The 22496-nt window shown below is 51.6% G+C and overlaps 1 protein-coding gene and 1 long non-coding RNA gene across 11 annotated transcripts in view; both read right to left on the reverse strand.

Moving 5' to 3' along the window:
* Positions 1 to 1170, reverse strand: part of NFIA (nuclear factor I A) — a 256184-nt gene extending 255014 nt beyond the window's left edge. For all 10 annotated transcript variants that reach the window (XM_072866534.1, XM_072866537.1, XM_072866539.1 and 7 more), the window contains exon 1: positions 777 to 1170. In XM_072866534.1, coding sequence (XP_072722635.1) covers positions 777 to 803 — 27 coding nt within the window. In that variant the 5' untranslated portion in view covers positions 804 to 1170. The remainder of the gene's footprint in view (positions 1 to 776) is intronic.
* A 5537-nt stretch (positions 1171 to 6707) lies between these two features.
* LOC140654237 (uncharacterized) lies at positions 6708 to 9942 on the reverse strand. The gene is made up of 4 exons (XR_012043369.1): positions 9890 to 9942; positions 8502 to 8629; positions 8290 to 8393; positions 6708 to 8210 (listed from the first exon to the last, which is right to left on the reverse strand). It is a non-coding gene; the product is annotated as an uncharacterized lncRNA (long non-coding RNA).
* Positions 9943 to 22496: the final 12554 nt, after the last annotated feature.

A 22496-nucleotide genomic window follows, 5' to 3' on the forward strand; every position in this document is an offset into this window, starting at 1 on the left:
TTGCGCCGAGTCCCGCGGGGGGCCCGATCCGCGGGCGGGAGGGTCGCGGGGGGGGACACACACACGACACACGCGGGACAAGTTTGCGGGTGTCGTGAGGTGTGTGTGTGTGTGTGTGTGTGTGTGTGTGTCCCTCCGCGGTCCGGTCCCCAGCTGGGGCGGCCTCCGCGGGGCTGCGCGGGTGCGGAGGGCAACTCCGCGCAGGGGCGGTCTGCACCGCGCCGCACCGCGGGAACGTCCCCAGGTGCGGAGGTCGGTCCGTCTCCGCGCCCGGGGTGGGGGGAGCGCGGGGGGGGGGGGGGGCAAGCGCGGAGCCGATCCCGCCCGCGTCCCCTCCACCGAGCGGGGAGTCCGGGGGGCGCGGGCCGTGCCGTGCCCGGCGCCTGGGGCTGGCAGAGGCGCAGCGGCTCGCAGCGCTGCCCGGGGGCGCGGAGCGGAGCGGCGGTGCGGGGCGCTCCGGCGCGGGCGGCGGCGGCAGCAGCGGCGGCGGCGGCATCGATCGCGGATGACCAAGCACGGCGGGGCCGTGCGGGGCGTCCCGCAGCACCGCGCCCGCGCGGCCCCCCCCCCCAATTAATTAAACCATTAATAAGTAGGCGCCATTAGCCATGTGCCGATACAAATGGCCGTGCGGGAAGGGGGGTGGGGGGGGTGGGATGCAAGCGAAAGGCAACAAAGTTAGTTTCGGCGAGCTGCGTTTCTGCCCCTTCCCCGGCGCGCACACAGACACGCACCCCCCGCAGCGCCGGCCCCATCGCGCCCCGGCAGCCGCTTACCTGGGTGAGACAGAGCGGAGAATACATGACTGCTGCGGGGGGCTGCGGTTTGGAGGTGTGCGTGTGCGGGGAGAGAGGGAGAGAGAGAGGGGGAGAGAGAGAGAGGGAGAGGGAGAGAGAGGAGGGGAAAAAAAGAGAGAGAGAGAGAGGAGAGGAGGGGGAGCCCCGAGCCTGCTTCTTGCTTTCACATTTCCAACTCTGCCAAACTGCAGCCAGCGCGGAGCCGCTCCATGAGCTGAACTTTAACCCCGCCTCGACTTTCCCGCACTACGCGCTCGGCATGCCTGCCCTGCGCGCCGTTAAAGGCATAGCGCACGCTGCGCGCCCCTCCGCCGCCGCGGACCCCCCGTTCCGCGCCCCTCCGCGCCGCTCTGCGCCGCGCCGCCCGCTCAGCGCTCCGCGCCGCCCGCCCGCCCGCGGGGGCGGGGAGGGGCGGGGAGGGGGCTGCGGCGCCGACCGCCTCCCTCCGCCCCGCCGCCCCGCAGCGCGGGCAGCCGCGGAGAGGCGAGCGGTGGTGGGCTCAAAGTTTTCTTCTTTTGGGGTTTTTGGCTGTGGTTTGGGGTTTTGGTTTTGTTTGGGTTTTTTTTTTTCCCTTTTTTTTTTTTTTTTCTCTTCCCGACGGCTGCGGGGATGCGGCTCCGCTCGGCCCTTGGCCGGGGAAAGGGGGAGGGGGGGCGGGGGGAGCGGCGCTTGCGTTCACAACTTTCCCCATCCCCTTTGGCACTTGTCATTTTAAATCAAGCGCTTTATGGTCAGGGGTGCTTATTCCACTTAAAAAAAAATAATAATAAAAAAAAAAGTAGCAACACAGCAATTCATCTGCACACGCCCCCCCCCCCCCCCCTAATAAAATCACTCCTTCAAAGTGAAGCGCTTAAAATTAAAAATAACACCCGCGCCTCCTGCCACTTCTTGAGCGCATTGTTTTGGCACCGGCGAGGTTTGGGTTTGGGGTTTGGATGCTCTCCAGCCCGCTCGTGGGGACTCGTAGGGTGTCCCGCGTGTTGGGTGTCGTGCGTGTGTCCCCCCCACGCCCTGTCGTGGGAATAGCGTTTAGGCGACCCCCGCGTCCCCGCGCGTAGTGGGGTGGCCGCAGGGAAAAATGCCATTTATAGGGGGAGAGGGGGGAAAAATCCCCCACGCAGCTTGTGGAAAAGGTGGCAAGGGGGTGGGCTGCGCGGGGGCGGAGGAGCGCGGAGCGCTCCTCCGCCCCCGCGCAGCCCACCCCCTTCGCCGTCCGCGCTGCACCGTTCCCAGCGTTTTGCGGTTTGCAGCATTATCTTTAAGTAACTTTTGGCGCCCTTCGAGAGACTTTTGGCCGCGGGACGGCTGGTTGCGCCCTCTAGGCAGGGGCCGCGGCCAAGCGCAGCCCCTCCGCAGCCGCGGACACCCCCCCCCCAAAAAAAAAAATAAATAAAGGGGGGACACGGCAGCAAAACTACCCCCGCCGTATTTTTCAGCGCTAAACGGGTGGGCGCGCAAGTTAGCCTTATTTTTTCCCAACTCAGCGTTTTGCTAAGCACGCTTTTAAAAAATAAATAATAAAAAAAAGCGCTTTTTTTTCTCCCCCCCCCCCGCCTTTATTTTGGGGTTGGGTTTTTTTTGGGTGCTAAATGCGGAGGTTTCCGCAGCTCCGTCCCCGCGGGGCGCCGCCAACTTCGGCGGAAAAGGCAAAAAAAAAAAAAAAAAATCCCGAAAAAAAAAAAGGCAAAAAAAAAAAGGCGCGCCCCTCCCCCCCGGGGGAGTTCAAACGTCGCAACACCCACCCCCGTCGCTGATTGGGTAGCGCTCGGTAACGTCACACCGCCCCGCCCCGCCGATTGGCCCCCGCCGCGGTCCGTCACATCCCGCGCCCAGCCGCGTTTCTTTGTGCGCGGCCGCGGCCGCTCCAGACGGCGCGTACGTACGGGCGGTCCCGCGGAAAGGGGGGGGGGGGGGGGAGAAATCTGTCAAGCTCAGCGGTTTTCTCAAATCCCTGACCAAAAAAAAAAAAAAAAAAAAAAAAAAAGGAAAAAAAAAATCAACTCCGGTGCAGACACCCGCGGCCGCGCTCCCTCCGCGCCCGCGCAGCTCCCGCCCAGACAATAGCTGCTGCCCTCTGCAAAAGCGTGGAAATGAGGTTAAAAAGGAACAAAAAGAGAGCCGTTTAAGAGGCGCCACGTACCATGGGCAGGTATAAAGAGTACGTGAGAAACTTTACGGGGCTCAGACGATTGGCTCCGGGTGTTGACACTTTTTTTTTTCCTGCGATTTTTTTTTTTTTTTTTAATAGCTAAAATAAACTTGCAACCGTTGGGAACCCGGAAGGGAATGAACGCCGCAGCCAATTGCCGCCTGCCGTTAGGTGGTTGGGTTGTTGTTTTTTTTTTTTTCCTTGGGTTTTGGGTTTTTTTTGGTGGTGGGGGGGGGTGGTGACTCCCGCCCGGGGAGGACGGCAGCGCGGTCTGCGGGCCGGCGCTGGAGGCCGGGCCGGGCCGGGCGCTGCCGCTGCCTCTCCCCGCTCTGCCGGGCGTGCTCCGAGCGCCTGGGACTTTGCAGAAGTTGCGAGCGATTCGGCAGCCGCCCGCCCGCCTCCCTCCTCCCCTTCCCCTCCTCCTCCTGCCCCCGCGCCCCCTCCCCCTCCGCCCCCCCCCCGTTTATTTCCGCAATGGCCGCGATTTGCATGGGAGCCCCGCACCGGGGGGGCGGGGGGGCTCACGGACATCCCCTGCCCCCCGGCCCCCCGGACGGACGGCCCCCGCTGCGGGCCTCCAGCCCTTCCCCCGCCAAGCCCCCTCCCCGCCGCGGGGGTCCTCCGCAGGGCGGCTCGGCGGGAGGGCGGCGGGGGGTGCTGCGGGCAACCCCCTCGCTTGCACGGGCAACCCCTCCCCGGCACCGATAACCCCTCCCTTGCACGGGTAACCCCTCCCTTGCACGGGTAACCCCTCCCCGGCACCGGTAACCCCTCCCTTGCACGGGTAACCCCTCCGCGGCACCGATAACCCCTCCCCGGCACCGATAACCCCCACATCTGCACCCCGCATGGGCAACCCTTCCCGGCGCGGGGAACCCCCATGCCTTGCACCAGCAAAGCTGCTTTGCTGCACGGGCAAACTTACCTGGCCCTAGCGCACACGCACCCCCCCGCACCCGCACCCGCACCCCCTTTGCACGGGCACCAGCCCTGCTTTGCACCCCCACGCCCCGCTTTGCGCACCCCGCCGGGGCGCGGTAAGGGTGCGGGGCCCCCCCGGTTCGCGGCGGCCGGGCAAGCCCTCGGCGGGGGAGGAACTTTCCTTCCAGCAGCGCGGCCGTGTCTGGCAGCAATGCCGCAGCCGAGAGCCGAGCTGCAAAGTCTCCAACTTACACGGCACCCCTAAAATAGTCCTGATTTCATCCCCTGAAAGGATTTCCTGGCTTTGTGTGTCTTAACTAGCCTTGGCCATTTTTGTAGAATAACCCTATTATTCACAGCTCCGAGGGTACAATCTGCTAAAGTCACTTAATAAAAAAAAAAAAAAAAGAAAGAAAAAAAAAAGAAAAAACCTTCAAAGGGCGTGAGAAATAAAGGCAAACAAACAATTGTCTGTAGCTCTCAGCTCCCCTTGATCGTGGATACCCGCTTCATTAACAGCAGAAGCATTATATTCTTAAAACTGGAAGCCTCAAGTTGCGTGATAATACTGCAAAATTAATTTGGGGGGGGAGCAAGTGAATTTGAAGGTTAATTACTATTTTTTTACAACAAAGTGAGACTTCAGCTGGCACAACTTAACTCGTAACTTAACGAGTGGCACGGTTATCCCTCCGAATTTACTGCTTTTAATCGACTCGAGCAGGTATTTAAAGCCACAGAGGGCTGCAGCCCCAGCGTATGGAGTCGAGAGAGGAAAGAAAAAAATAAGAAATAAAAAAAAAACCCTCCGTGATTTTCAGTTTCAAGTTTGGGAGCCTCAGACCTGCGCTGGTGACAGCGCGGCTCCGTACGCGACGCGTTTGAACCTCCCGGCAGCGGCTCTGCTTTCTCGGTTACCTCTTGGTGACCCCTCCGAAGGAGCCCACCGATTCCCAGCGGTCTGGAGACCACAGGTTGGAAACCACTGGTTTTGCATAAACTTCTGTTATTCGGCGCAGGCTTAGGTTGCGAGGGTTCCTCTTAGCAAATTGTCGAAGGATGATTTGTACTGCATAAATTAAAACATCATGTCCCCTTGCCATGTGAAAGCATTATTAAAAGAAGCATAATAAGGGATTTCCACCATGTTATCAAGCGTACAAAGAAAACTCCGAATGGGAGGGATGGCTGTCATTGGGGTAGAACAAGCTGGGATTTTGGAGAGGCTTGAGAAGAGCTTTGAATAGCCCGTCAGTTGGACAAGGATCAGCGCTGACAATAGCTGGTCTATATGTGGTATGGCCTGTTAACATACAGCAGCAATCATTAAAGGCCTGATCCTGACAACAGGGCTCTTCGGGGCCCTGAGCGATGTCAGTGGCTTTGGGAGAGCCACCGGGGCTGCCCGCCTGCCCTGGGGGCAGCTTCGCCCCACTGAGAGCCAGAAGCCCCCCGAAATCACAGGGGGCTCAATCCTGACCCCCTTTCCATCAAGACCTCCGAGCCACGCGCTGCTATGACTCGCATCTCCAAAACTATTTACAGACTTAAATGCCATTACGGTTGATGGAAATCAATGCCCAGATGTTTCTGTGTCATCCCACGAGCCACTACGGAATTAGCTACAAATCCCAGCAGAAATGTCGTGGAGGAGCCGTAGGTCAGTGCCGTGCCTAACCTGGTCCCACCATCCTTCGTGAAATTTATAGCAGCCGAAGGTACTAAAAATAAGAGTAGTCTAAGGTTCTCTCCGGGGAAGAGATTGATTTATTATTCCACGTGTATGTAGAGAACTGAGCATAACGGGTTTTTCCTCCTCAGTCTGAAGGCTCCAAACCCTGATGCAATATAAATAAACACCACGGTCATGCAAACGCTGTGTCACCCTTAAACAGGAGGGCAGGTGGGCAGAAGCTTCAATCTCCAGGCTCCAAAGTTCAGGGGGTAGCTTAAATAAGCAGACTAATACGTTTGATGAACGTTCTCACCTTACACCGCTAAATACGTGTGAATAATAATGTTTTTGCGTGCAGCATTTTCTGCCCATCACCAGGATTCCCAGCAGGAGAGCCGGGAGGATGAAGAGGTGCTGCGGTCCCCATCTGACAGATGAGGGAGGCTGCACGAGAACTCGGGGTCTGGGCCATAGGTGCATCGCCAAAGCCACGTACACGTGGGGATGGGAATTAAAGTAGTCATGCTAAGGGCAAGTAGCAATAACTGCACTAAAAATTGGTCAATCCTATCCCTTTCTCTGTGAAATCTCCTGCTTTAACCGTGAGTTACTGGAAGCATTGCTGCCTGGTACGGCCGTACGTGGGGTGCTGGCTCCGGAGCTAAGTGTATCGCAGAAATGCCTGCGGACTTGTAATGCACTTCTACAGGGTCTTGAGGCTATTGCGAGATGCATTGCGGAGGAAATAACTTCCCAGCAAAAGTGTGCAGACTACGGAAAGGAAGCAAACAGAACGGAGAGAGGTGGGATAAGCAGTGTTTTCCCTTTTGTTTTGCTGTAGATCTTCTAATGGGGAGCATAATACATGGTAATACTATTTTACCATAAATACTGCTCCGCAAGCAGAATTTAGTTGAAAACCCAAAATACCGCACAGTGAAACTTCGCTGTGAAAGTCAACACGGTTTAATAAGCTAGCTGTGATTTACTGATCGGTTTGAGCAGTGCTCGCTGGCCCAGCCCTGCGGCAGAGCCCGGCTTCGCCGTGTGCCAGCCTGCACCTAAAAGTCCCTGCCCACCATGTAGATGCCACCATCCAGGTGGATAAACCCCCCGTTCGCAACTGGGAAAGGACACAAATACGGACAGTCGCCCTCAGATATATTTTATTTGTACACAGTCCCGCGGTGTTATCGTTGCTGGAAGCTGCTGGACACCTCTCACAATGGTACAAAATCATTCTCCAGCGATACCGAGTGATTACAGCGTACGGTACTGATATTGCCATCATCCTAAATCCAACGTTTTATCAGGAAGTTTGGCACAAACATTTTGGACCTAATCTCTCATGCCTCAATGAAAGTTTTGCTTGAATAAAGTTTGCGCAAGGGTGGTATAAACATGGTGTGGCAAATAATGTTTATATGCCCATACACAGGCACGCGCACTATTTATTTTAGTATATTATATATCTATGCATTGTCATATTTATGCAATATATTTCTCAAGAGGAAAGTATGTCTTTTGTCGCTGTTTTTCATACGAGAACATTTTACATTCAGGGTTCGCTTGTAATATAAAAGCTGAGATTCAATACGCAGTGTGAAAAATAAAGCTTTAAGAATTGCCAATTGGACTTTGTAAGATTCAGGTAGCACAACCTGAGGTATGTTACAAAGAAAAGTTATGTCTAAGAGAAAACAGGAATATAGTGCAAAAATGCCAACAGCATCACCTACGCTGCTTACAAGCAGCAGTGGTATTTTAGCCCTAATTAACATGCATTCCCTACTGCCCTTTGCTGCACGCATTTCTCGGTGGTCTGTACCTTTTAAAATGCGATGTGCATTATTTCCCCCCGGTAAATAAATAAATAAAAATCCAAAGAGCAGTCTGTTTAAGTACAAAGTCATTTCTCACATTTCTCATCTATGCTAAAGTCTGGGAAGAAAAAAAAAAAAAAATCAGAGTGGCCTTTTCAGACAAAAACTCGGACAACTTTGTACCTAGGTTAGCGACTGGCGAGGAGGGCACGGTAACAGGTGCCGGTTTATTACTGCTTTTCTGGCATTGTGGGTGTCGCACATAATTCATCTGCAAATCTCTTCCGCAAGTATGTTTTCAAAATAGTTTAAGCCCTGCTGACCCAGAGCACACATGAGGTCTGATCGCTCTCCTTGCGGGTAGGGAGCAGTAAAGTTTTCCATCACAAGTTTTGCTAACTCCCTCTCTTTTCTGCTATTAAAAAAAACCCCGCAAACCCTTTTCAGCCTTAAATTAGGTATTCTGTAAAATGTGGTAAGGTCTATATTCTTGATAGGAAGGACAGGAACTGGCTAATACAGCTATTTTAGAAAATGCACTTTCATCCCATAAACTCCAAACTAAATGAAATTTTAGGGAATAAAAAGTAATACTCTTCCACCGTGATTAGTAACTTTTCACTTCTCCACCTTTTCTAATTTTATAGACCACTTCATAAGGTGCAAGGAGCGAGTCGTAAAAGTCGTGTGTATCTATCTCACGTGCAGGGGTTGGCTGTAAGAACTCAAATCTGCACGAGAGCCAACGCTTCTGCCTAAAAGATGTCATAAAAAAATCACAGAGTGAAGCGTACCCGGTCCGTTTTGCTTGCTCTGCCTTTCCCAGTGCCTACGGCTCCTTCCTAACAGCAAAAGAAAAGTGTTAGTCTCAGCACCTGAATTTTTTTTTTTTTTAAGTCTTTTTTACTGTAATTCACTGACCTGCCGCATTGTAAGCCCTGGCAATATAGATCCCTGGGATGGGCACCCTGCGCTGGTACTGGATCTCTCTGGAGAGGCTGCTTTGTCTTTGCAGAAGAGTTTTTCTTTAAAAAAAAAAAAAAAAAAGAAGTGTAATCCGTGTGGGCTGCCTGTCACAATCACTGCTCTCCTCTCTTAGCAGCAGGGAGAAGGTGAGACCATCCTCTGCTCACCCGACTGTTGTGTTAACTTCTATACTGGGCTGGGATGATTTCCATAGGGTAACCCCCGGAACAGCCAGGCGTGATGCACAGGTGGCCCTTACAAAGGGACACGCTCAGCTACATTTTTATTTGGATTCCTGGAAAAACACATAAATCACAACACCGCCCCACGTACCTATGCCCGACCCCTTCGTTAACTTCTTGGATGAAAAGGTTATTGCTGAGCCTATGGAGCAGGTGTACGTACGGTGGCGAAGCTCGCGCGGAGAGAGACGCAGACTATATTATTCCTCCCTCAGAAAATTGAAAAGCCGAGCCCGGAGATCCCCCAGCCAAGCTCCCCCCTCCTCCAGGAGGAAATAAGCATTTCCTTACAGATATTCTATTTTTTTTTAATCCTCTTCAGATTCAGATTGTCACTAAATATAGAAACTCTCGTAGCCATACAAAACGTGCATCGCCCCACAGCTGCTCATTTGCAATTTGTGCTGCACTTAAAAATCTCTTAATGCTACAAATAAACTTTGAGAAAGTTACATCCCAATAAACAATGAGGTGTTTTTTAAAATTACACGTGCTACTGTATTATTAGGTCTCTACCGACACTACAATTATCTTTTGAAGCTGGCAATAACGTATTAGCTGTTCAGTCAGACGCAGAAATAGACTGCTGTATAAGCCCTCTGCCATTTTTATGAATGGAAAATATTTTAAAAGATTGTTTCCAGTTTCTTCTTTGTCCGCTCCCCACAAAGAGCCCCCTCGCCGAGACTCTCTCCCCACGTCACTTTAATATTCATATATATTAGCCATACATTGCGATACATGATTAACTGCCTCCCCCCCCACACACACACCGCCCCAAACAATACATATACTTATTGGATTAACTACTCAGTCCTCGCTGGTAAGGAAAGCGGTATCCGTGAGCTCTGGCTTTTATTTGCACGTACAGTTGTAGATCTGTGGCGTGACAATAAATAATTAAAAAAAAAAAAAAAAAAAAAAGAATAATCCCTACGCGGGAGCGCAGTGTCCGCCGCAGCATCCGCCTGCTCCGCGGCACCATTTTTACTCGCCAAGGGAATTCGCAGCCAGGCGGTTTCTGCCCGGTTTTGCCCCATTTCTGCCCGGTCTCCGAGCAGAGGCTGCCCGGCGCAGGGCGGCGGTGATGGGCGTCGCAGCTCCCCTTCCTCCGTGCCCCCTCCGGCACAGCCCCGGCACCGCATCGCCGGAGGGGGAAAGAGAAAATAAAAGGGAAAAAAAAAAAAAAAAAAAAAGGCAAAGCCTTTAAAGTTTGCTGTTTGATTTTGGTCTGGCTTTGGGGATTTTTTTGGTTTTGGTTGGGTTTTTTTTTTTGGGGGGGTGTGTTAAAATAAATAAATAAATCTCGCAACCTGCCATCTCTGCCTTCTCAAACGCTCGCCAAGTCAGTGGTAGCCATTTTCATCTAAGGTACAGGAAAAGGAAAGAAAAAGGAAAAAAAAAAAAAAAACCAAACCCAAACAAGGAAAAAAAAAAAAACCCAACCCCAGGAGCAGCGCAGCCCGCGCAGGTCGGGACCGCCGCCGCTCCAGCCGCTCCGCGCCCGCGCAACCCCCGCCGCTCGCTGCGCGGGCTGCAGATTCCACCCCCCCCCCTCTTTTTTTTTCCCTTTTTTTCCCCCCCTTTTTCTTTTCTTTTTTTTTTTTTTTTTTCTTTTGCCGCAGTCTCCGTCCGGCGCTGGGGCGAGTCCCGGCAGCCCCGCGCCGGCGACGGGCTGTTTTATCGCTGCTCCAGCCCCGGCTCGCAATTAATGTCACTAAATCACGCACATGCGGAGAGCGGGGAGTTTTTGACCAGCTCGCAGCCGTCCTCCCCCCCCCCCAATTAATAATAATTAAAAAAAAAAAAAAAGCGAAAAGAAAAAGGCGGGGGGGGGGAAGAGAAATCCAGGCGAGAGCCGGCGCCCCCCGACCCCCGCCGCAAAATAAAGTCTCAACAAAAGTAGCGGGGGCGGCGGGCACGGCGGAGCGGGGCGGCGCGGAGGGAGGGAGGGAGGGAGGGAGGGAAGGATGGAGGGAGGGATGGAGGGAGGGATGGAGGAAGGGATGGAGAGAGGGAGGGGGGCACCTGGCAGCCGCCGCGCCCGCCCCCGGCCCCGCCGGCGCGGAGGGGGAGGCGGGGGCACCCGGCGAGCCCTCCCGCCCGGCCCGGTCCTGCCTGCCAGCAGCTGCACACACCGCCGGTGCGTATCCACACAGATATGTGCATAACCACATACATTATAGATATATGTATGTATGTGTATATAGTGGGGGTTTACGTGCTCTGGAGCGCGGCGCTGGGGACGGTGGCTTCCTCCCCGGTGGCGGTGGGACGCAGACCCTGGGGCAGCAGCCTGCGGGTCTTCCAGCCCCGCAGCGGAGGTGGTTTGTGCCCGTTGGGTGCAGTTACTGCAGGACCCTCGTGTCCCAGGGCTGCTCCCGCCGCCCACGGGTCAAGTCGGTACAAGCCAAGGGGTCCCCTGGGCTCGGGGGGTTTGGGCTTCTGGGCGAGGGGCTGCAGCTTGGCCTCTCCCCACCAGCCCCGTTAGGCCCTGCGGCGGGTTTGCCTGTTATTTCCCATTGCATCCTTTAACGGTAGAGAAAAAAAGAACATTCAGTATCAAAAGCACTGGTGGCATTGCTGTAACTCAGGGGCTGACACAATCCGTGGGGATTTCATCCCGGCACGGGCTCTGCTGTTGCTATGCCCAGGGTCAGGGCGGGATTGCAGGGGGAGAAGTTTCAGCAATGCCTGAATCGTTTCAGCCCACCAGATGTATTTGCAAATCATTGAGATTTGCAATGATTGCGCTTCTGAGCAAGGGAGGAGGCACTTCTGAGAGCCCAACGCTGCGTGCAGGACAGTCGCACGCCGCCGGTAGATGCTTACATGGCTAATAAAATCTGGGATAAGACCCCAACAATAACGCAGCACACAGGGCAGGAGGCCGAAACTGTTTTCTGCAGTTGCACTGCAGCAACAAACTCTGATTTTTTTTCCTCCCCCACTCGTTAAATTCAAGAAACATCTCCAGATTTTCAGTGTCGCTGAGCTCCAAACTTCAGTGCAAGTGCCTTCTGCCCCGCTTGGCGAAGGGAACCCACAAGCAGGCCTCCTGCCTGTGCAACACAGAGAAAACACTGAATCTCCATGGACAAACCCTGCCTCTTGCCCACGGTTTGGAAAATCGGCAAGCGAAGGAGACGCGTATAGAGCAGAAGAGGACACTGGACACCTGAGTGGAAGGGGAGAGTGGCCGTGACCGACTGCCTCCCCCATCCAATGGAGAGTCCAGTGAAGCTGCTTCTCCCTCTTTGCAGCAATGCTGCTCTTCCTAAAGCCTTTGATACACTGGGACGGGACGCTATAAGGGAAGGAGCCTGCTCCCACGCACGTGGGCCAGCGTCGGTGTGCTCAGTGCCCTCCGGCCACGGGATTGCGAAGGAGGCAGCAGCGAGACACCGTCCCCCCCCTTTGCAGTTCCTGCTGGGGCCCCTGTTCTTCACCTCATCCCTTCAGATGGTTTTATGGCAGCTTGGAAGTTTCTGCAGAAGCTGGGGCAGCGGGGGGCCAGGTACCCCAGCAAACAGGTACCCCAGCAAACAGGTACCCCAGTACTCAGGTACCCCAGCACACAGGTACCCCTGATTCACAGGTACCCCAGCAAACAGGTACCCCAGTACTCAGGTACCCCAGCACACAGGTACCCCAGAATGCAGGTACCCCCGGTATACAGGTACCCCAGTACTCAGGTACCCCAGCACACAGGTACCCCTGATTCACAGGTACCCCAGCAAACAGGTACCCCAGTACTCAGGTACCCCAGCACACAGGTACCCCTGATTCACAGGTACCCCAGCAAACAGGTACCCCAGTACTCAGGTACCCCAGCACACAGGTGCCCCCGATTCACAGGTACCCCAGCAAACAGGTACCCCAGTACTCAGGTACCCCAGCACACAGGTACCCCAGAATGCAGGTACCGCCGGTATACAGGTACCCCAGCACTCAGACACTCCAGGACACAGGTATCCCAGTATAGCACTGTACCTGCACACGGGTACCCCAGCACACAGATACCCCAGTATACTGCTACACCTGCACACAGGTACCCCAGCACACATCTAGCCCAGGACTCAGGGACCCTGGCACCCAGGTACCCCAGGACACAGGTACCCCAGTACTCAGGGACCCCAGTACACCACTACGTAGGCACACCGGTACCCCAGCACACTGCTGTACCTGCACACGGATACCCCAAAATACATCCCTCGGCACCCAGGTACCCAGGTACCAGGTACCTCGGCACCCAGGTACCCCCTCACCCCACTGCTCCCAGGCAGGGCCCCCCCAGCCATGCCACGTGCCCCACACGGCACTGGGCTGGGCTCACCGGGGGTTCTGCTGTTCTCCAGAGCAGACGAGGTCGGTGCAATTTGCCTTTAATGACAAACATCACGAGACTTACTCCAAAGGCGATGCCAAAGGCCTTTATAAATTACTAGCTAACTTGATTTAAAAAGTGTGATCGCAGGAAATAACGAAGGTTGCTTCCCCTTGTTGCGACAAATTTGCATTCGGCCCACGGATGACGGCAGCGGGGCTGTGGCGTCGCTGGATTTCTTAGGAAAAGTTACCAGCAGCCTGCGAGACAGCTGGAATTCATATTAGAATATGTTTAACGCGCTCTTACAAATACTTTGGCATACGCCTATTCCACTCCTCTTAACGATGTTGACTTAATTTCCTTTAATACGGGGGAAAAAAATGCTACACCACCAAGACTTAATTAAATTAATAAGAAGAAACAATAATAAATAATTCCAGTTGCGTTACTGCAGGGTTGCAAAATACGGATGAGGGCGGTTGACCGATAAAACCGAACAACTTCGCAGCCGAGGTTTTTAGACCAGCACACCCGTGGCTCCCCTCCTCTCGCCCCTCCCGGGCCCGATGCCGCGCTCCAGGGGCGCGGGGGCACGCGGGCTGTGGGGAGGGCCGGGCCCGCTTACCACCCGCGCCCGCAGCAAGCCCGGAGCCAGGCGGTGCAGCACCTCCCCGCCCCGGCCCGCTGGCGGGGTGCAGCCATGCGGGGGGGGGTGCCGGGGTGCCCCCCCAGCCCTCCTGTGCGCGCGTGTCTGTGCACGTGCATGCGTGCACACCTGTGCGTGGGTGCATCTGCGCGGACCCGTGCAGGTGTATGTGTGCACACGCGCGCCTACGAACGCGTGCGCTACGCACTATGCGCATGGACGCGGGTACGCCCGCATGCCTGCGTGCACAGCTGCGCCACGCGCGTCTGCACGCACACCCGCGCACGTGCCCCCGTGCCGGTGCGCACATGGGCGTGCGAGCCCCGTCCGCGCCCGCCCGCGTGCACGCGTGCGTCTGGGCCCCCGCCTGCACGCACGTGCGCCCCCGCACGCCCCCGCGTGCCGACACGCCCGCCCGCCGCTGCCCGCCCCGCGCGCGCCGGCACCGCCCGCCGGGGCCCGCGGCGCCCCCTGGAGGCGCGAGGCCGCCGCCCGCCCCTCCCGTTGTCCCGCCCCGCCCCTCCCCGCCCCGCCCCGCCCGCCGCCGCGCTCCACCCCCCCGCCTCGGCGGCAGGGCCGGGCGGCGCAGCGCCCCCTCCCGGCGGGTCGGGCGGCCCGGCCTGCGGCGGGCGGCGGCGGCGGCGGCGGCGGGCGGCTGAGGCGGGCGGCTGAGGCGGCCCGGCCTGAGGCGGGCGGCGGCGGCGGGCGGCTGCGGCGAGACCGCCTTGCGTTCGTGTCTGTGGCGGCTGCGGAAGGCGCGGCTGGGCCCAGGTGGCGGCGGCCGCCGGGAGACGAGGCCACCCTTTGCTTCCAAACCCAGCAAAACCGGGGAAGGTAACGCGGATTAAAACCTCAAAGCAAAATGTGACCTTGGGCAGCTTCACCCTCGCTTTGCCCGGCGCTTCGGTCAGCGACAGTGTGCGGATCCTACCTTAGCAGAGCCAGGCTTTCCCTGTCCTGCCACCTGCGTGTGGGAAGGGGAAGGTCGAGTGTCCCCTGCTCGTCCCCTGGCTCCCTGGTCACCTCCACAATCCCAGAGGGTTTTTGGAGGAGGAGGGGGGCGGCAGACGCCGTGCTCCCTGGGGAAAACCAAGGTCACGTTTCCCCCAACCCAACCCTTCCAGGGACGCCATCAGCGTCACCCCTCAGAGGCTGCCCTGAGGGCAGACCCCCGTCTGCAGCGGGTCTGTGAGGATCGGGGGGGTCCCAGCACACCGCAATTAGCGCTGAGGTTCTTCCCTCTGTTTACCTGTAAGGAAAGGATGCTTTGTCACACGACCGAGCAGATCTCCCAGGGGAGACAAAATGTGCTCAGTAAAATGGAAGACAGGCAGGTGGCTTCAGCATCGGGGAACATTAATACACGAGGACAGGTCTCCGGCTGATGTAAATGGATGGACTTGCACTCCCTTCACATGCTAATTTACACCAGCTGCTGGCTTCGTCTGGCCTGCCGATGGTCTTAGAGGTGGATGTGCTTCGTCCTGCTTCACCCTTCCTAACCGGCCCAGTAAGGGCAGCTCTGATGAGTTTATTTAGCGTGACCGCTAATGCCAGTAAGGGTTTCAGAATAAAAAAGTATTTATCTGGTTGTTCGGTGTTAGTGTTTTCTCGTTTTAGCTATAAACCGTTGCAAACTCCTGAATAACCACTGCCTGTTACCTGATGTCTATCACCTTTTTGGTTTTAGCCTGAGGAAAATGATCCCCGCGCACTGGGAGTGTTGCTGTGAAGGACATTTCCTGGTATTTCCCCGAATGACATTGATGTACGTACAAGAGGATGAAACACTTCACGTTAGAGGTATAGACGCATGTATATACCACCGCGTTGGTATAACCACCCATGGAAATGCTAATATTGATGTTAGAGAGCCGGCACGTTCTGCACCTCAGCATGTGCATGCACAGATTTGTGATATTTTCCTTGAGCCTTCTGGGATCGGTTTCCTGAACCTCAGTAGAAATCTCCTTTTACACCAAATTTTAGGGATTCTAACCTGACAGAGGACTTCCCAACACGGGCCATATAAATGTTTCGTGGCTGCTTCTGTGGGTGACTTGCTTGCTGGCGTTCGCTAAATGAAAATATGAATTTTTACCCGCCCAACCCATTTTTTTTTACCCATGTAATAAAATATGACACTAGAGGGCGGCCTGTTAATGTAATTCAATAATGAAGTTGCAGCGGCGGCACATGGAGATGCAGCACCGACCCCTGCTTCGTGCCAGGGCCGTGGCTGGAAGCAGGCCTGGGAACGGCACCTTCTCCCCCTCTGAGACAACCACTGCTGCCCCGAGACATGGGGAGTATCCAGAGTGTAATACCAGAACCCAAAATAATAAATATTCCTAAGAAATGTGATTTACCAGCAGACCGATGCGATTTGTGTTGTCTCGCGAGCAGTCCCGCATTTAGCGCTCAGTCCAGCTTGGAGGAGGAGGTGGTAGGAACTATCCCGTCCGTTCCCTGAGGCCAAACCCTTGTCCTGCCCCAAACCATTGCACCTACTTTTACAGCTAAATGACAGTGCTGCAGTTGCAGCCCGGTTTTAGGAGTCTGCACTGCAGTTCAGTGAATATAGTCCCCACTGATGGCTCGTTCTCAGGCTCTGCACAGCTTTCCTGTGACTGAGGAGTTCTCTTACAGTTCCAGAGACTGGTTTCCATGTGTCAAATGAGGTTAATAGCTGCATGCAATTTAATTAATTAAAGATTATGAATACTTTTAGAACACCAGACGCAGTATGCGTCAGAAACACCAGGTATTATCTAAGTACGCAGTGCTGTCATTATTGATATTTACATTTTGTACTGCTGGAAGCTAGGATTTCCTTGTGGTAGGCCGCTGACAGCAATACCTTTTCTCCCCATATTTAAAATCTGCGTGTCAAACGTGAGCCAACAGGCAAAAGTGACGTCAGACAAACCGAGGTAAGACCAAGGGACGCAGGTCACAGTACCGTGCGCACTGGCAGAGACCTGTGACGCTGTAGGTTGCTGCACACGGGCCATACCACAGGTGGGTTTTAAGGCATCCTTGCAGCTTGCTCTGCAATAGCTTCAAGAGGCTTTGAGTGCTGTGAGACTATCAAAGGCAATTCAGCATGTTCACCATGAAACGAGAGAACATTTTAAGCTGAACTTCAGTGAGACTTTCTTATTGTCTGGAGCAGAAATTGGCCTGAAGTTACAGATGGAAAGAACTTAAATTAGTGGCCGCTTTTCGGAAAACTGATGTTCCTTAGCATTTAGCAATAACATGTCCTCAGTTTTTGCTAAATTGCAAACGAGCAATTAATTTTTCAGCACTTGTGCAGAATACTTTAAAAATGGAAACATGAAAGTCTTCTATTAAAATGAAGTTGATAGTATGCACCTGCCACTAATGTACGGTACACTGTGTCTTCCACTCATTATAGTGATGATTTGGGTTGAGATCAAGAGTCATATAGTGAAAATCACTTCAACACGTGCCTGTTCATATGCATAAACTCCTGTGTACCAGATGGCAAAATATAATGACATCTTAAACAGCTAATTGCATAAACCTTGTAATGCAGATAATTGCTGAACCAAAGTATGAGTTAATAATTTCCCACTGTATTGCCTGGCTTGACACTAATTCTAAAGGAAAGTTGTGACAATTCTAACACACTAAAGTTCACCAAGCGGTAATTAAAACTAGCACTTAAAATCATTCGACTTTCAAACCCTTAATTACAATTCAGTGGAATCACTTTGTAGAAATCTAACATTTATAGATAGTTACATGATAGCTGATATTTCATCATCATGCCTTTCATGGTGTTCTAAGGCATGCTTCAGGAAGCGTGTAGCGCTCTCTGGAAGTCTAAGGTTGTAAAGATTTCTGTACCAGCGGTCACTGGGAAACACTTGGAAAACAGTGGCCAGGACTAGGAGTGAACATACCTACTGCTGTAGGTTTTTTCACAGTTCACGCTTAAAGCAGCATGGCAAGTAGTCGTTTTTAATCACCTGATGATATATAAATGTCAATAAGCAGCAAGCCACTACAATGAAACATACCAGTTTTCAAAGAGGGGTTTTAATAATTGAATTGTTTTGGTTGGGTTGATGACACACATGCTGACCTCAAAGACAGGCCTCTAACACATCATCAGCTGTTATCGTATATTGGAAAAGCTGCCATGGGATTGAAATGATAAAGAATGGAAATATAGTTAATGATGGTAAATACAGTTTTAGGAGAAATAAGCCTTATCAGACAAACCCAATTTCTTTCTTTGATGAGGCGCATCAAATAATATGATGAAGGTAAAGACTGAATGATAAAGGTCAATGAAGAGACGTGATATTCATTTTTTATGGAGATTAGAATTAACACTGTGTGATATTCCGATCAAAAAACATTAGAAATAGCAACAGAGCATGCACTAATTAGATTAGGAATTGGCTAACAGCCTGTTAAAAGGTAGCTATGAATCGGGAAGCGTTATCAAAAGGGAGAGTTTTACCAGGATCAGCATCAGGTCAGATGCTAGTCAATGTTTTCTTCAATGATTTGGATGTAAACACTGTAAATTCACAGCTGATAAATTTGAGGATGACAGGAACATCGGTGGAGTGACAGACAATGATGAGAATGACACTCCAAGTGATCTCAGTTGCTTGATGAGCTGAGCCCATTCAAACACAATTGGTTTTAATACAGACAATAAAAGATTATGCGGTTTCTGGTGCTCACACTTTTAAAAGATCATTGGAAAACTGGAGAGGGTGCAGAAAAGAGCCACAGAGAGGATTTCAGGGCTGGAGAAAGTGCTTAATGGTGAAAGACTTAAAGCACTCAATCTGCCTAGCTTACTGGAAAGAAGACTGAGACGTGACATGAGTATAATGTGTAAGTATTTAAGTATCTATGAGATCTGTCTGGAAGTATCTGCTGGATACTGATGACATTTTTAATCTTTCAGAGAAAAATGGATACCTGCAAGCCGACGTCAAATTCAAGTGAGAATTTAGGTGGTTTTTTTAATAGCAAGAGTGGCTGAAAGCTAACTTTCAAGGCACAAAGTAGATACTGGCTTTTTTTTGATATCTTCAAAGCAAGTCCAGAAGACCTGCTGTAACCAAAAAGAAGTTAGTGAATTTAATGCAGGGGCAATGGCACACGAAGAGTTGTAATATATCAAGGGGCTTTCTTTAGCCTTCAACGCTGTGAGTCTATACACATCAGCAGAGACATTTCATAAGCATTTGGGAGCAGGAACGTACACCTGTGCAAAGGAATAATCAAGTAATAACAAGTCTAACACATTTAATGGGCTCTCCAGACCCAGGCCAGGTGTGCAGATATCACACATTCACATATCTCTAATAACTTATTATTTTAAAAGATAGAGACCAAGTTTATGTGCTGATGGAGCTACATGAAACCAGGAGAAGGCAGCCCCCTACCAGTAGATTTGTCACCCCTTGCCTGCCTCCTGGCACAAAATAGCTGATTCCTCAGAGCTCTGTGCCTCTGCTCTCTGGTAAAGGAGAAGCAGTGATCCTGCCTCCGGGCACCTTCTGCCTGGAAGTCTGTTTTATTCACAGTGTGAATAAGACAGTCCTGGATCGGAGTGGGTCACAGGCAGAATATTAGGCTGAAACTTCACCCCAAGCCTCTTTTTCTGAAGCAGTCCTGCCTCAGCAATTGATTCCCATAGGAAATGCTGCCAGTCACTTGTCTTGCTGCTCACACAGCTTCCTGCCTCTGCGGCCATACATACCCACCACAGCAGTTCCGAGACATGTACCCTACGTGTTGTTTGCATCCTACAACCCTGTTCCTCTCTCACCCCTCCAAAAAGTTCAACACTCATCAAAACCATGAACAAACACAAGCCGTTTCAAAACTCTACAATACCACAACGCGGTGCCTCCAATCACAGCTCCGATTAATGCGGAAGGAAGAGAAAGCAAGGGCCTCATCCCATTTCCTTCAGCTCTAGCATGTTCTCGGGGTTCTCCCGTCTAAGTTCGGGCAAAGCACAGTTCAGCCAACCCTAATGACCTGCTAGCCCCTGATGAAAGCTGGGAGCTAAGCTCTATAAAATCAAATAGCATAGATTGATTCTGTGCAGGAGGTCAGGGTGAAGGCTCAGCACAATCCCTTCTGCCCTTAAATGTATTTATTAGCCCATGAAACATAACTACCAGGTGTCTGTGTTACTAATTTTACAGGTGGATGTAACCAGTTCTGATATGAAATATTTTCATGCTCAGGTCTCCTCTACTGCTCCCTGCAGTCTTTCCAGCCACCCCTGCTGTGGATCGGCAACCCCCTTCCTCTGTGGGAGCAGCACCAGCATGTACAGCTAGCGAGGGTCAGGCTTTTTTTCCCTAGAGAAGGATGCTCCAGGGAAGATGCCATTCTAGCCAGTTATAACATTTTCAGTCTATACTGAGCGTCCTCTGTAAAAACTCATCTCAGGTGATTGAGTCAAGCTCTGCAAAGTAACTCCATCCAGTAGAGCTCGCAATGCTTCGTGTGATGCATGAAGAGATGGCACTTTTTTTTGTGTATCCGTCTCCTAATTATTTACTTGAGGCAGCCTCTCAACTGTCTGTAGCAGCTGGGGTTTACAGCCTAAGGTCTGGCCTTCCCTCACAGTCTCCACCAGCTGCAAGGTAAATGTGCCTCCAGGTGGTCCTGGTGGTTTCCCCAAGAGCACTGCTCTTTAGGGCAATTTCAGTACAAACCTCTATGAAATGCATGCATTTTATTCATTGACCATATATATAAGTGAGGAATGTCATTGATGGTATTTCAGTCTATGTGTCTGCACATAACTACTACAACTCATCCATACAAGAAACACTGGTAACTCAGTAACAAGCCAAAGCAAAAAAGACATTGAGCAACATTATTAATTGATAACTCAGATGCCAAAAGTTTGGGGGACATTGAAATTGTCAGTGATGGCAAAGCCTGGACAGCTAGATAGTCTCAGGGACTTAGGCAGAGATCGATCCAGTGGCTGATGACTTGCCTTTTGGGCTTGCAGTGATGCTGGTAATCAACTCTAAGCAGGAAATTGCCGATCAACTCACTCAGCAGCTTAAAATGAAACACAAGCTGAAATGATTTGCTGGGAAGGATGTAATCTGAGGAACTTCTTTATCTTTAAAATAACTGATAGATCCAGGATGTGATGGTATGATGTGAAGGTGACTTATTTCTCAATCTGTGAACATAAATTGGTCTTCCTCTTTTCTTTCGATAGAAAGAAGTCTGATGTGGGTAGGTTATCTTCCAGAAGTGGAAATCTAGAAAACAAGACAAAATATGTTGTCATACCTCTTTACTGCTCTTTACAATATTATTTTCTGCTTAGGATTTCTAGATACTTACTATATCAATGTACATGTAGAGTAAAAACAATTTCTGATAATGGATTTTATCAAAACAGACTTAAGAAACAGTACTGAACACTTCACATGCATTTTGAGTTGTAATAATAAATACTGCTTAAATTGAATCTATCACTCATCTCCATCATTCCCTTTCTAACCAGCATTCAGTAACATTCAAATAGTGCCAATGCAATAAATATTCCCTAAACAGGAACATAACTCAGAGTTCTCCTACCTGGCTGCGGCTGTCTGGTACTTCAGAAGAGGAGCCATCTTCTCATCTTCTCTCCTGTTTTCTTCAGGAGCTTTTCAGGAAGGAGTCAGCCACCACATTTTAGCTTCTCCTAAAACTGCATGCCTGTCTTTGCTATGCATCATATGTGTCCTGATATCCAGAAACATCAGAGACAGATTGAAAGATCTGTTGGTAGGTAGAGAAGACACTCTGGGAAGAGTGGGCCTCCAGATTCTGTTCTCTGTGGAGCATTTGCCCTCCACCACTAGCTCAATAAAACAGCCTTATCAAATACAGTATCATCTGGGAAGGGGAATCAGCTCCCAGAACTGGTGAAAATCACTGGAGACCTATCACTTTTCCAGGTGAACACCTGGCAACTGATTTTCTTTACCTTGCCTAATTTGCCTTTGATTTCTAAGACCCTAAGGCACTTAGAGATCAGAAAACAGTTCAGTCTATACAAAAAAGAAATGCACCTCTCTTCTTAGCATCGGTTCTCAAATTGTTCTTTCACGCACTGCTATCACCATGTATAATTACTTGCAGGTGTCAGCTGGAACACGGTGTCTTTTGTCTTCTCAAGTGCTTTGCCAGCAGGGACCCAACAAGCTTTGGTTTACCATGATTAATAGGTTGGCTATTGGTCTAAATGACCACTGGAAAAGGACATCTTGTAAGATAAGAGCTTTCACTGTCAGTCATATGGATTGCTTCACCTTGGGATGTTCGAAAGCTGGAACGGTTTGGACCTGGGTCTGAAGCCAGTGAGACATACATAGACATACAGGACTCTGTAATAACTTGCAATTCAGGTGGTTGAATTCCAGTATGGGCACCAGAACAAGCTGAGGAAACCAGTGATCTTGATCACAATCAGATCTGATTTGTACATGTTATTTACTTATCATCCACTCCATATCCCACCAATTTAGGTTCTTAATATGGGCGCTTATCACTGTCTTGAAACCCTCCAGCAGTGATTGCTGTCTGCTCGGTTAATTGATGATTTAATTGTTCATTGCACCTATTTATGTGTGGCTGTCAGGAAAAGTTTTGTTGTTTCAGCTATGTAAGTATGAGGAAGAACAGTTCTCGAAATCATGATGGGATGTTGAACTAGGCAGTGGCTTCAGGGAAAAACCTGAAGATTGCCTGCAGAAAGAGAACAGACTCTTCAGAGATTTTTGTTGTCCCGCAGACTGGCTGCTGGAGGCTTTTCAGGTAGCAGGAAACATTTCTCAGGGAGTTTCTGCAAGGCTTTGACATTTATAGGGTGGCTGTCGGTGTTGCATAACCTCAGGAGCATCATTATCATTGACCT

This window comes from Ciconia boyciana, chromosome 7, assembly GCF_034638445.1.
Source record: "Ciconia boyciana chromosome 7, ASM3463844v1, whole genome shotgun sequence".
Classification (NCBI taxonomy): domain Eukaryota; kingdom Metazoa; phylum Chordata; class Aves; order Ciconiiformes; family Ciconiidae; genus Ciconia; species Ciconia boyciana.